The sequence below is a fragment of the Mobula hypostoma genome, chromosome 18, assembly GCF_963921235.1.
Source record: "Mobula hypostoma chromosome 18, sMobHyp1.1, whole genome shotgun sequence".
Lineage (NCBI taxonomy): Eukaryota > Metazoa > Chordata > Chondrichthyes > Myliobatiformes > Myliobatidae > Mobula > Mobula hypostoma.
This window is the reverse complement of record NC_086114.1, coordinates 68,824,928-68,837,731: the sequence shown is the minus strand read 5'-3', so window position 1 is coordinate 68,837,731 and position 12,804 is coordinate 68,824,928. Positions and strand designations below refer to the sequence as shown.

General features: G+C 47.9%; 1 protein-coding gene across 1 annotated transcript; it reads left to right on the top strand.

Moving 5' to 3' along the window:
* Positions 1-1,091: 1,091 nt before the first annotated feature.
* On the top strand, positions 1,092-7,399 carry larp6a (La ribonucleoprotein 6, translational regulator a). Its single transcript, XM_063071080.1, has 3 exons — positions 1,092-1,626; positions 2,568-2,754; positions 4,090-7,399. Exons 1-3 carry the CDS (start codon positions 1,226-1,228, stop codon positions 5,176-5,178), a joined length of 1,677 nt encoding a protein of 558 aa, XP_062927150.1. The 5' UTR covers positions 1,092-1,225; the 3' UTR covers positions 5,179-7,399.
* The last annotated feature ends 5,405 nt before the right edge of the window (positions 7,400-12,804 follow it).

Genomic DNA, 12,804 nt, shown 5'->3' with positions numbered 1-12,804 from the left:
ATCCCCTCTCTCCCACACCCTCCCCTTCCCCATCATCCTCCCTCTCTCCCACACCCTCCCCATCATCCTCCCTCTCTCCCACACCCTCCCCTTCCCCATTATCCCCTTCCTCATTATCACCCTCTCCCACACCCTCCCCTTCCCCATTATCCCCTCTCTCCCACACCCTCCCCTTCCCCATTGTCCCCTCTCTCCCACACCCTCCCCTTCCCCATTATCCTCCCTCTATCCCACACCTTCCCCTTCCCCATTATCCCCCTCTCTCCCACACCCTCCCCTTCCCCATTATCCTCTCTCTATCCCACACCCTCCCCTTCCCCATTATCCCCCTCTCTCCCACACCCTCCCTTTCCCCATTATCCCCCTCTCTCCCACACCCTCCCTTTCCCCATTATCCTCCCTCTCTCCCACACCCTCCCCTTCCCCATTATCCCCTCTCTCCCACACCCTCCCCTTCCCCATTATCCCCTCTCTCCCACACCCTCCCCTTCCCCATTATCCTCTCTTGCCCACACCCTCCCCTTCCCCATTATCACCCCGTCTCCCACACCCTCCCCTTCACCATTATCCCCTCTCTCCCACAACCTCCCCTTCCCCATTATCCCCTCTCCCACACCCTCCCCTTCCCCATTATCACCCCGTCTCCCACACCCTCCCCTTCCCCATTATCCCCCCTCTCTCCCACACCCTCCCCTTCCCCATTATCCCCCCTCTCTCCCACACCCTCCCCTTCCCCATTATCCTCTCTCTATCCCACACCCTCCCCTTCCCCATTATCCCCCTCTCTCCCACACCCTCCCTTTCCCCATTATCCTCCCTCTCTCCCACACCCTCCCCTTCCCCATGATCCCCTCTCTCCCACACCCTCCCCTTCCCCATTATCCCCTCTGTCCCACAACCTCCCCTTCCCCATTATCCCCTCTCCCACACCCTCCCCTTCCCCTTCCCCATTATCACCCCGTCTCCCACACCCTCCCCTTCCCCATTATCCCCTCTCCCACACCCTCCCCTTCCCCTTCCCCTTCCCCATTATCACCCCGTCTCCCACACCCTCCCCTTCCCCATTATCCCCCCTCTCTCTCACACCCTCCCCTTCTCCCCCATTACCCTCCCTCTTTCATTCGCCCCACCCACCCCTCTGTGGGGCCGGGCTCTGCCTGATTGGGAGGTGGGGGACGGGACTGATAAATCAGCCCCGGGCGGCGGCCCAACCCCGCCACCTCCAATGTTGAACCTGCAGATCGCCCTCCTGCGCTGGGCCGCCTTCCTGGCGCCTCCGGCTGTGCGGGAAGCCCTGGCTCCCGCTCCGGGCTACTGGCTCTTCACCCCGACTCACAGGCCATACCCACGCGGGCGACCTCACGACGCGGCCCCGCCCTGCGCTCCTCCCCCGGCCGATGCTCGGCCTCCGGCTGAAGCCTGTGGTCCGTCCTCGGCGCTGAAGCGGGCTGGCGGGCCGCTGATGGACGGGACGTTGTGCACCAACACACTCTCTTCCTCCGGGGAGACCGTACCGCCATCTCCACTCGTCCTGATCCAGGTGGCAGCAGCCGAGGAGGAGCCCGCGGCCCAGCCTTCTGCAGGCAGCGGCACCGACCAGGAGGCGAGCCCGGGGCCCAAAAACAGGTACTGAGCTCTGGGTGGAGAGGTAGTCGGAAAGGGGCGACGGGAAGTTGGGGAGTGAGGGAATGAGGGAGGGAGGGAATGAGAGAGTGAGGGAGGGAGGGAGTGAGGGAATGAGGGAGGGGAGGGTGGGGTGGGAGGGAGGGAGTGAGGGAATGAGGGAGGGGAGGGTGGGGTGGGAGGGAGTGAGGGAATGAGGGAGGGGAGGGTGGGGTGGGGGGGAGGGAGGGAGTGAGGGAATGAGGGAGGGGAGGGTGGGGTGGGTGGGAGGGGGGGAGGGAGGGAGGGAGGGAGGGGAGGGTGGGAGGGAGGGAGGGAGGGGCGGGTGGGAGGGAGGGAGGGGAGGGTGGGGTGGGAGGGAGTGAGGGAATGAGGGAGGGGAGGGTGGGGTGGGAGGGAGGGTGGGGTGGGAGGGAGTGAGGGAATGAGGGAGGGAGGGAGTGAGGGAATGTGGGTGGGGTGGGGTAGGGTGGGTGGGATGGGGTAGGGAGGGAGGGTGGGTGGGGTAGGGAGGGATGGGTGGGGTGGGGGGTGAATGACGGAGGGGTGGGGGGATTGAGGGCGGGATGGATAGTGGGGGGGAATGAGGGCTGGATGGGTGGGGGGCAAATGAGGGAGGACTGGGTGGTGGGAATGAGGGCGGGATGGGTGGCGGGGTGAATGACGGAGGATGGGTGGAGGGGTGAGGGAGAGGAGGGTGAAGGAAGTGGTGTAAAGGAGGCCAGAGGGGGCTGGTGGGGTAGGTGAGTGAGGAGAAAGTTGGGGCAAATGTGGTGAGAGGTGGGTAGGTGAAGGGGATGGTGAGAAGGAGGGGAGTGAGGGGTGGGTGGTGTAAAGGTGTTGGTGAGGTTGGGAGACTGAGGGGTTTGTGAGATTGGGTTGAGGGAATGATGGGGTGGTGATAGAGGGCGAGCCGCAGTTCACTGGCCTTGTATTTACTGCAGTGGAGCAGATGATGATGTGGGAGCCGAGTGGAGACCCCCTGACCCTGAGTTGGTGCAGAAACTTGTTGCTCAGATTGAATATTATCTCTCTGACGACTATCTGAAAAATGATGCGTTTCTACTAAAGCATGTGAGGAGAAATAAGATGGGCTATGTCAGTGTTAAACTTCTGACATCTTTCAAAAAGGTAACATCAAATTTTGTAGCTTGCATATTGCTTTATTTGTTTAGTTAAATTTTTGGTAGTACCAACTATTATTCATTAGAATTGATTTGGGTCCTGTTGTAACGTGAACACAGTCACTGGAGAGAGACTGAAGCTGGAGGATACAGAAGTGAGACACTCTTAGAGGAAGAGACCGGTTTGTCCCAATATTACATGACATTTTATGTGCTGAAGGTCAAAGGTAGCAGCAGGACAGTTCTATAGTAACAATGTACTCCATCTACAATACTTCCTTTGAATTACATATAATTTTCACACCTCCTTCCTTTGCACGCCCACACTCCAAGCACCCAAAATGAATGTATGTTAATCAGCTTTGTCTGATTTGCCATTAACCGATGTCCCCAGCTCTGGGAAACTATTGGTCAGGGCTACATTTTAAATATAATCTACCATCAACATTCAGATTGGTTGCTGAAGTTGATATTTTGCTATATATCCTAACTCCAAAGTATGCCCTAACAGTTCCAATTATTGTGTTTGTCAGATTCCCTGGACTGCAGGTGCTAGAATGCTTGCATTACTAAAAAAAAAGGTGTATCCCATTTAGCTATTTCCACGACCTGGCTATAAGTCTTGACCTACAATCTTGATTGTCCATTTCCTTCATTGGATGCTGTCTGACCTGCTGATTTACTCCAGTTCAGTCTGCTTTGCACTTAATCTTGTCATTGCTATCTTATTCAGACAATAGCAATAACCATTCTGACAGCAACCTCGGCACTTTGTTTGGGCGCACAGTTGATCTTCTGTTGTCCTCACAAAAGCTGCGGATTGGGCAAACTGTCCCCTTGTCATACAAAATCCTGACCTAGTCATGTTCACAGCCCGTGGTGTGCACAATTATGAAGTGTGTGCCCCATAGCATAGAGTGGGAGGGAGTAGAAACACAATCGGGTTGAGTAAATACAAATTACAATAATACTGTATATGTAAAAAATAAATTAAGAAGTGTGAAAGTTTCTGTCACTCCCCTACACAGCAGGGCTAACTTACAGTTGCCAATTATCCCAGAGACGGAGTTTGCAGCAGACAATGAACATGAGGAACTCTTGACCATGTCCCTGTCAGTCTACTGTGACAGGTGCACCCCTCCATCATGGCATCGATAGGAATGACATTGCCAGTGCTTGGAGGGACAAAGTCCTTCCTTCATCCTTTGTTTTGGTTAAGCAGTGTGGAAGCAAAAACTGGTATCTCAAGGACCATCAGCAGCAGTAGAAAGTAGTATCAGTGAATTGTAGTTACTGCTTCCTGAATGTAGTGGTAAGGATAATATTGACTCTATTGTTCTAGGTAAAACATCTCACTCGTGACTGGCAAACAACTGCTTTCGCTCTAAGGAACTCGGAGCTTCTGGAACTAAATGAAGAAGGTAAAAAAGTGAGAAGGAAGTCAGCTGTTCCAGTTTTCCCAAGCGAACATCTTCCGAGTCGGATGCTGCTGGTGTATGATATGCATTTGTGTCCAGAATTTCAAGTTTTAAATCCTAATTCAGAATGTGAAACTGCTGGCCTACAAGAGAGAATAATGGAGCATGTGCTGAAGGCATTTGGTGTGTTCGGTCCAGTCGTCTCTGTTCGGGTACTGAAATCGGGGAAGGAGCTTCCTGCAGATGTGAAAAGATTGAGCAATCGCTACTCTCAGCTGGGAACGAAAGATTGTGTAATTGTAGAGTTTGAAGATGTTGAATCGGCAATCAAGGCACACGAGTCACTCGGGAAAATGGAAGAAAAGGGGATGAAAGTGGTGCTAATAGGGATGAAGCCGCCAAAGAAGAAAGTAGTCAGAGAGAAGAACAGAGAGGCTGAAGATGTTAGCAAAAATGAGGCGAAGAGCGGCTCCGCCAATAAGCGAGTGGAGGAGCTGCAGTTCATGTGTGAAGATTGCTCAGCATGCAGCTCTTCTGAACCGGAGAGTAACCCTGCATCTCCTATGCTTGGCCGCAAGTCTCACCTCAATAATCAACTGATCCCCGGTACCTATAAGAACAATCACTTGAGTCCTAACGCTTCTCCCCGAGTGAGCCCGTGGAGCAGCCCGCGCTCCAGCCCATCACTGCAGCGGAAAGATCCAGCTCTGCACAAGTCCCCACTTGTGGCCAATGCTAAGCTCGGTGGTGCTGTAAATACTGAGGCTGTGAGTAAGTGGACTGACTATTCATCAGACAGCAGCACCACACCATCAGGCAGCCCCTGGGTACAAAGGCGGAAACAAGCACAGGGGATATCGCATGAGAATACTCCAGTCGGCAGCCCCATGCTTTCCAGAAAAATGCACAACTCGGCTGGGCTGCCTGCTGGAGTGATCCGAATGCCCAGGGGACCAGATGGTACAAAAGGATTCCAACCTCTTGCAGAGAGGAGCAAGCCACTTGTAATCTGAGGGCTTTTCACTTTTGTAATCTACCTAGTTATCCTTTGGAATTGTGTTGGACTTGGTACATGGTAAATTGAAATTATTTCAGTTAAACCAGATATAATGTAATTTAAATGCATCCCTTTTACTCTGTTCTGTTAGTATTTCATGTAACTGCAGAAGTAAACTGCGTTTTTTTTTAATTTCAAGTATTTTGGGTGAAATATCCTACTTTTTTTATTTTAGAGCCATTGTTTACAAGTAGACATTATCCTAACCCATTGCCAACCTGCCAGTGCTATGAAAATAGAGCTGGTTGTCGGGGGTCCTGGAGTTATGAGATTGTGACCAAAGGTGTAGGGAACAATGTTGTCCAGTGATGAGCCGAGATTCGCACTTGGACGAAAAGTTGGTGTATATTGCTGTCATGTAAATAAATGCAGATTAAGCATTCTTGTTTCATAGTGACTGATCCTTCTTCGGAAAAGAATTTTCTCTATTTTCCAGAGTATATTCCTCCTGAAGTACTTGCCCAGAAGGTTCTGCCTTGTGCAAGCCGAGGGGTGAATGAGAACTGCTGGCCTGCCTAACATTGTCAAGTTACAGTCTGATCACAAGGTGTTGTACCTCTAGAATAGAGCTCCTGAATGCTTGAACTTTCCTGGGGCACCTGTGCTCGAGTAGATTATGGTATGTTTATTTATTTTTGTTTGCATGTTAAATTGTGTTGTTACCACTAGAAATCAACAGCAAACTTTTTTTTTCATATTTTTACCTTTTCTTTCACGGTAGTGCCCTAACCTTTAAAAGTCCCATTGCCATTAGACACATAAAGTGCTGGATTAAATAGCTGAAAGCTGGAGAAGCCAAACTAGCAGACTGATTCATTCTGTAAGGTTTGACTGCTGGAGGCAGTTACTGTGATGATCTTGTACCTCAAAGTAGCCAGTACAGTAATTGGAAGCTCACTATTTGGGAAAGCAACTGCTGCTGTTACATTTGACACTTCTAGAACATAGAATAGCATAGCCACAATGTTGTACTGCCTTTTTAACCTACTCCAAGATCAGTGTAAGCCTTCCCTCCTCCATAACCCTCCATTTTTCTATCATCCATGTGCCTATTTAACAGTCTTTTAAATGTCAGTAACGTGTCTGCCTCTACCACCTCCCCTGGCAGCTAGTGGGGAATTCTCTCATTCCAGCAAAGGGATAAGACCACAATTAGTTGATTCCTCACTCCTTTTCCGGGACGAGAGCTGAGACTGTGCTGCTGCTTTCTCGAGGTGGGCATGAGGGCCACTGTAGGAAAACACTACTGCTTTATTTCCTGTGATTGCCATCCTCAGAACAGATCAGCTCGGCAAGCCATCCTGAAGCCAATAGATGCTGCAGTCTGGAATAATATCAACATTCCCCTCTCTCAACACCCCATTCTGGACAATTAATGCAGGTTATCTACAATCTGGAGAGAGCACAAAGTACTGTACGATGCAGCAAGTCAGTCAGTATCTACTGAGAGAAATGGACAACTCACTTTTCAGGTTGAGATGTCTTAGCTGGACTGAAAGAAAGAAGAGATAGCCAGTATAAAAAGGTGGAGGGAAGGGATGGAACAAGAGCAGGAAGGTGGGGAGGGCAATGGAGAGTGGAAAAGCAGTAGCTGTGTCAGGATAACTCACAACAAAGACTAACAAATATCAGTGTGTCATAAAAAGAACAGATCGTGCAAATAATAAAAGAAGTAATTAAATAATAGACAAAACATGAAGCGCGGAGACCCTGAAAGTGAGGCATCGTCACAAAGCCAGTTCAGTGCTGAGACGAGTGAAGCTGGTCCCAGAACCCGTTGCATCATCTGCAGCCCCTTGTTGCCTCCACTAGCTCATCACTTTGCCTACCCCACCTAACTCAATGTGGCAAATAATCCATCAGCAAGCTAGATGTACCCATTTCCCCCTCACCTGGCCGACTTGCCTTTCAGTCCAGTGCTCAATAGAACCATAGAAACTACAGCACAGAAACAGGCCCTTTGGCCCTTCTTGGCTGTGCCGAACCATTTTCTGCCTAGTCCCACTGACCTGCACACGGACCATATCCCTCCATACACCTCCCATCCATGTATCTGTCCAATTTATTCTTAAATGTTAAAAAAGAACCCGCATTTACCACCTCGTCTGGCAGCTCATTCCATACTCCCACCACTCTCTGTGTGAAGAAGCCCCCGCTAATGTTCCCTTTAAACTTTTCCCCCCTCACCCTTAACCCATGTCCTCTGGTTTTTTTCTCCCCTTGCCTCAGTGGAAAAAGCCTGCTTACATTCACTCTATCTATACCCATCATAATTTTATATACCTCTATCAAATCTCCCCTCATTCTTCTACGCTCCAGGGAATAAAGTCCTAACCTATTCAACCTTTCTCTGTAACTGAGTTTCTCAAGTCCCGGCAACATCCTTGTAAACCTTCTCTGCACTCTTTCAACCTTATTTATATCCTTCCTGTAATTTGGTGACCAAAACTGAACACAATACTCCAGATTCGGCCTCACCAATGCCTTATACAACCTCATCATAACATTCCAGCTCTTATACTCAATACTACGATTAATAAAGGCCAATGTACCAAAAGCTCTCTTTACGACCCTATCTACCTGTGACGACACTTTTAGGGAATTTTGTATCTGTATTCCCAGATCCCTCTGTTCCACTGCACTCCTCAGTGCCTTACCATTAACCCTGTATGTTCTATGTTGGTTTGTCCTTCCAACGTGCAATACCTCACACTTGTCAGTATTAAACTCCATCTGCCATTTTTCAGCCCATTTTTCCAGCTGGTCCAAGTCCCTCTGCAGGCTCTGAAAACCTTCCTCACTGTCTACTACACCTCCAATCTTTGTATCATCAGCAAACTTGCTGATCCAATTTACCACATTATCATCCAGATCATTGATATAGATGACAAATAACAATGGACCCAGCACTGATCCCTGTGGCACACCACTAGTCACAGGCCTCCACTCAGAGAAGCAATTTTCTACCACCACTCTCTGGCTTCTTCCATCGAGCCAATGTCTAATCCAATTTACCACCTCTCCATGTATACCTAGCGACTGAATTTTCCTAACTAACCTCCCATGTGGGACCTTGTCAAAAGGCCTTAATGAAGTCCATGCAGACAATATCCACTGCCTTCCCTTCATCAATTTCCTGGTAACCTCCTCGAAAAACTCCAACAGATTGGTCAAACATGACCTCCCACGCACAAAGCCATGTTGACTCTCCCTAATAAGCCCCTGTCTATCCAAATGCTTGTTGATTCTGTCTCTTAGTACTCCCTCCAATAACTTACCTACTACTGACGTTAAACTCACCGGCCTATAATTTCCCGGATTACTTTTCGATCCTTTTTTAAACAACGGAACAACATGAGCCGCTCTCCAATCCTCCAGCACTTCACCCGTAGACAGCGACATTTTAAATATTTCTGCCAGGGCCCCCGCAATTTCAACACTAATCTCCTTCAAGGTCCGAGGGAACACCATGTCAGGTCCCGGGGATTTATCCACTTTAATTTTCCTCAAGACAGCAAAGACCTCCTCCTTCTCGATCTGTACAGTTGCCATGGTCTCACTACTTGATTCCCTCAATTCCATAGATTTCATGCCAGCTTCCTTAGTAAATACAGACGCAAAAAACCTATTTAAGATCTCCCCCATTTCCTTTGGTTCCGCACAAAGCCGACCACTCTGATCTTCAAGAGGACCAATTTTATCCCTTACAATCCTTTTGCTCTCAATATACTTGTAAAAGCTCTTTGGATTATCCTTCACTTTGACTGCCAAGGCAACCTCATGTCTTCTTTTTGCCCTCCTGATTTCTTTCTTAAGTATATTCTTGCACTTCTTATACTCCTCAAGCACCTGATTTACCCCGTTTCCTATACATTTCATACAACTCCCTCTTCTTTATCAGAGTTGCAATATCCCTTGAGAACCAAGGTTCCTTATTCCTATTCAATTTGCCTTTAATCCTGACAGGAACATACAAACTCTGCACTCTCAAAATTTCCCCTTTGAAGGCTTGCAATCACATCTTTGCCAGAGAACAACCTGTCCCAATCCACGCTTTTTAGATCCTTTCTCATTTCTTCAAATTTGGCCGCCTTCCAGTTCAGAACCTCAACCCTAGGACCAGATCTATCCTTGTCCATGATCAAATTGAAACTAATGGCGTTATGATCACTGGAACCAAAGTGCTCCCCGACACAGACTTCCGTCACTTGCCCCAATTCATTTCCTAACAGGAGATCCAATATTGCATCCCCTCTAGTTGGTCCCTCTATATACTGATTTAGAAAACTTTCCTGAACACATTTTACAAACTCTAAACCATCTAGACCCCTAACAGTAAGGGAGTCCCAATCAATGTATGATAAATTAAAATCCCCTACCACCACAACTTTATGTTTCCTGCAGTTGTCTGCTATCTCTCTGCAGATTTGCTCTTCCAAGTCTCGTTGACTATTGGGTGGTCTGTAATACAATCCCACTGATGTGGCCATACCTTTCCTGTTTCTCAGCTCCACCTATAAGGACTCAGTAGACAAGCCCTCTAATCTGTCCTGCCTGAGCACTGCTGTAATATTTTCCCTAACAAGCAATGCTACTCCCCCACCTTTCATTCCTCTGCCTCAATCACATCTGAAACATCGGAACCCTGGAATATTAAGCTGCCAGTCCTGCCCCTCCTGTAGCCAAGTTTCACTAATTGCTACAACATCATAATTCCACATGTCAATCCACGCCCTCAACTCATCCGCCTTCCCCGCAATACTCCTAGCATTGAAATATATACACCTCAGAAGATTTTTACCACCACTCACAACCTTTCTATCAGCAGATTTGCTTAAACTTTCAACATCATTTATTTTCACCCCAGCCACACTGTCAGCTCTGGCACTCTGGTTCCCATCCCCCTGCAAATCTAGTTTAAAGCCTCCCCAGTAGCACTAACAAACCTCCCTGAAGGGATATTAGTCCCCCTGTGGTTCAAGTGTAACCCGTCTCTCTTGTACAGGTCCCACCTGCCCCAGAAGAGGTCCCAATGATCCTGAAATCTGAAACCCTGCCCCCTACACCAGTTCCTCAGCCACTTGTTCCTCCTCCAGAGCATCCTATTCCTACCCTCACTGGCACCTAGCACAGGTAGCAATCCTGAGATTACCAACCTGGAGGTCCTGCTTTTCAACTTCCTACCAAGCTCTCTATACTCACTGTCCAGGACCTCTTCACTCTTCCTTGCTATGTCATTGGTACCTGGGAGGCAACAAACCATCCTGGATTCTCTGTCATGACCACAGAACCTCCTATCTGCACCTCTAACTATCGAGTCCCCTATCACTACCGCTCTCCTCTTTTCTCCCCCCTCCCTTCTGCACTGTAGAGCCAGACTCAGTGCCAGAGATCCGTCTACTGCAGCTAGTCTCAGGTAAGTCATCCCCCCCAACAGTATCCAATGCAGTATACTTGTTGCTGAGGGGAATGGCCACAGGGGAACCCTGCTCTGCCTGCCCTTTCCTCTTCGCTCGCCTGACAGTGACCCAATTTCCTGTCCTCTGCTCCTTTGGTGTAACTACCTCCTTGTAGCTACGATCTATAATCTCCTCATTCTCCCGAATGATCCGCAGGTCATCCAGCTCCTGCTCCAGTTCGCTAACGCGGTTTGTTAGGAGCTGCAGCTGGATGCACTTCTTGCAGGTGTCGTTATCAGGGACACCGGAGGGCTCCCGGACTTCCCACATCCTGCAAGAGGAGCATTCCAACATCCTGCCTGGCATTCTCTCTACGCTAGACAATCTGAACAAAATACTTACTGGAACCTACCCTGGCCTGTGCCTGTTCTCGCCGAAGCCTGTTTGAGTCAAAGCCGTCCCACTCTGACTCAGTCCACTCCGATGGCCGCTGTATATGGTCGTCTGCTTTTTAAACCTTGGCGCGCTACATCACGCGCCTGCGCAATGCAGACCCTTCTCCCCGAGCAGTTCTTTTAAAAAAAAATGACTTTTTCGACCCGAAATTCTTCCACTCACTTCTTCAGCTTCTTGCTTCGATCTGTACCATTCTTGTCCTTTTCCCTCCAAGATCCACTGAGATTCCCCAGTAGCTTGTCCATGTGACTCCATGTTTCCACAACTTATCATAGGACAATGGTGAGATTTTCAAGCTGACGTTAAACAGATTGGATAAAAACACAATATTTACAGTTATGCAGAAAGATTGTGTAAATTTACTGTCATAGAACATTTTGTGGGAAGGAAAGAAAAAAAACTGTCCAGCATACAAGAGACCACAGGGTTCTTCCAGGAAGATCATTTCAAATCTGGCATATATTATGTACTCTTCAGTAAAATTTGCAGACACTTTAACAGGCATTTTCAAATACATGCAAAAACATTCACCTCACGGGCAGAAAAATGTGAAACAATTTACCTTGACAAAATCTTTCAGAAAGGTCATCCTCAATCAATTCCATAAGACATTGGAGCAGAATTAGGCAATTCAACTTATCGGAGCTGATTTATTTTCCCTCTCAACCCCATTCTCCTGCTTTCTCCCATGTCCACAACTCGCTGTGTAAAGAAATGCTTCCTGATGTTAATCTGAAATCTCTCCTAACCAGTCTCCGCCTATTTTCCTGTGTCTTCACTGATGGATTAATTTTGAAGTAGCAGCTGGCATCCACCTTACTTATACCCTTAATGATTTAAACACTTCTATCATGTCTCCTCTCAATTTTTTTTCATAGCTCATACCCTGCAGAGCTAGAATGAGTCTCGTCACCTTTCTCTGAACTCTCTCCAATGCTTTCACATCCCTCACCAAATAGAGACAAAAATTATACAGTATTCAAGGTGTGGCCTCACAAACACATTATACAGCTTAAGGATAGTGTCTCTAGACTTGAACTCCACTGAGCGCATTATCTAGCCCAACATTCTGTTAGCCTTCCTAATCGCTTCCATGCATTGTCTAGATGTTAATAGTGAAGAGTCTACCGGAATGCCTAAATCTTTCTCATGCAGTGCCCTTTCTAACTGAACCCCATTGTATATTTATATCTAATATTTCTACTTCCGTTGTAATATTTTACTTTTACTTACATTATATTTCACCTGCCATTTATTTAGATTTTTAGATTTAACTGTATTGATTCTGCTGCCAGAATGATATCAGCCTGTACCCCCTAATTTTGTGTCATCTGCAAACTTAGAACATGAGAAATAGGAGCAGGAGTCAGCCATCTGGCCCGTCGAGCCTGCTCCACCATTCAATAAGATCGTGGCTGATCTGGCCATGGACTCATCTCCACCTACCTGCCTTTTCCCCATAACTCTTAATTCCTCTATTATGCAAAAATCTATCCAACCTTGTCTTAAATATATTTACTGAGTGCTTCATTCCACAGATTCACCACTCTTTGGGAAAAGCAGCTCCTCCTTATCTCCGTCCTAAATCTTCTCCCCCAAATCTTGGGGCAATGTCCTCGTTTACTGGTTTATTTATTATGTGCTTATCCAAAATCATTAATGTAAATTAAAAAGTGTCCCTAAAACTGATCCCTGCAGAACCCCACTTTTAACATCTTCTAGGTGTG

Excerpts from the sequence above, each read along its gene's own strand:
- larp6a (XM_063071080.1), top strand. The coding sequence starts at position 1,226 with ATGTTGAACCTGCAGATCGCCCTCCTGCGCTGGGCCGCCTTCCTGGCG. Across the intron at positions 1,627-2,567 it reads AGCCCGGGGCCCAAAAACAG|TGGAGCAGATGATGATGTGG; the intron begins GTACTGAGCTCT and ends TATTTACTGCAG. Across the intron at positions 2,755-4,089 it reads TTCTGACATCTTTCAAAAAG|GTAAAACATCTCACTCGTGA; the intron begins GTAACATCAAAT and ends CTATTGTTCTAG.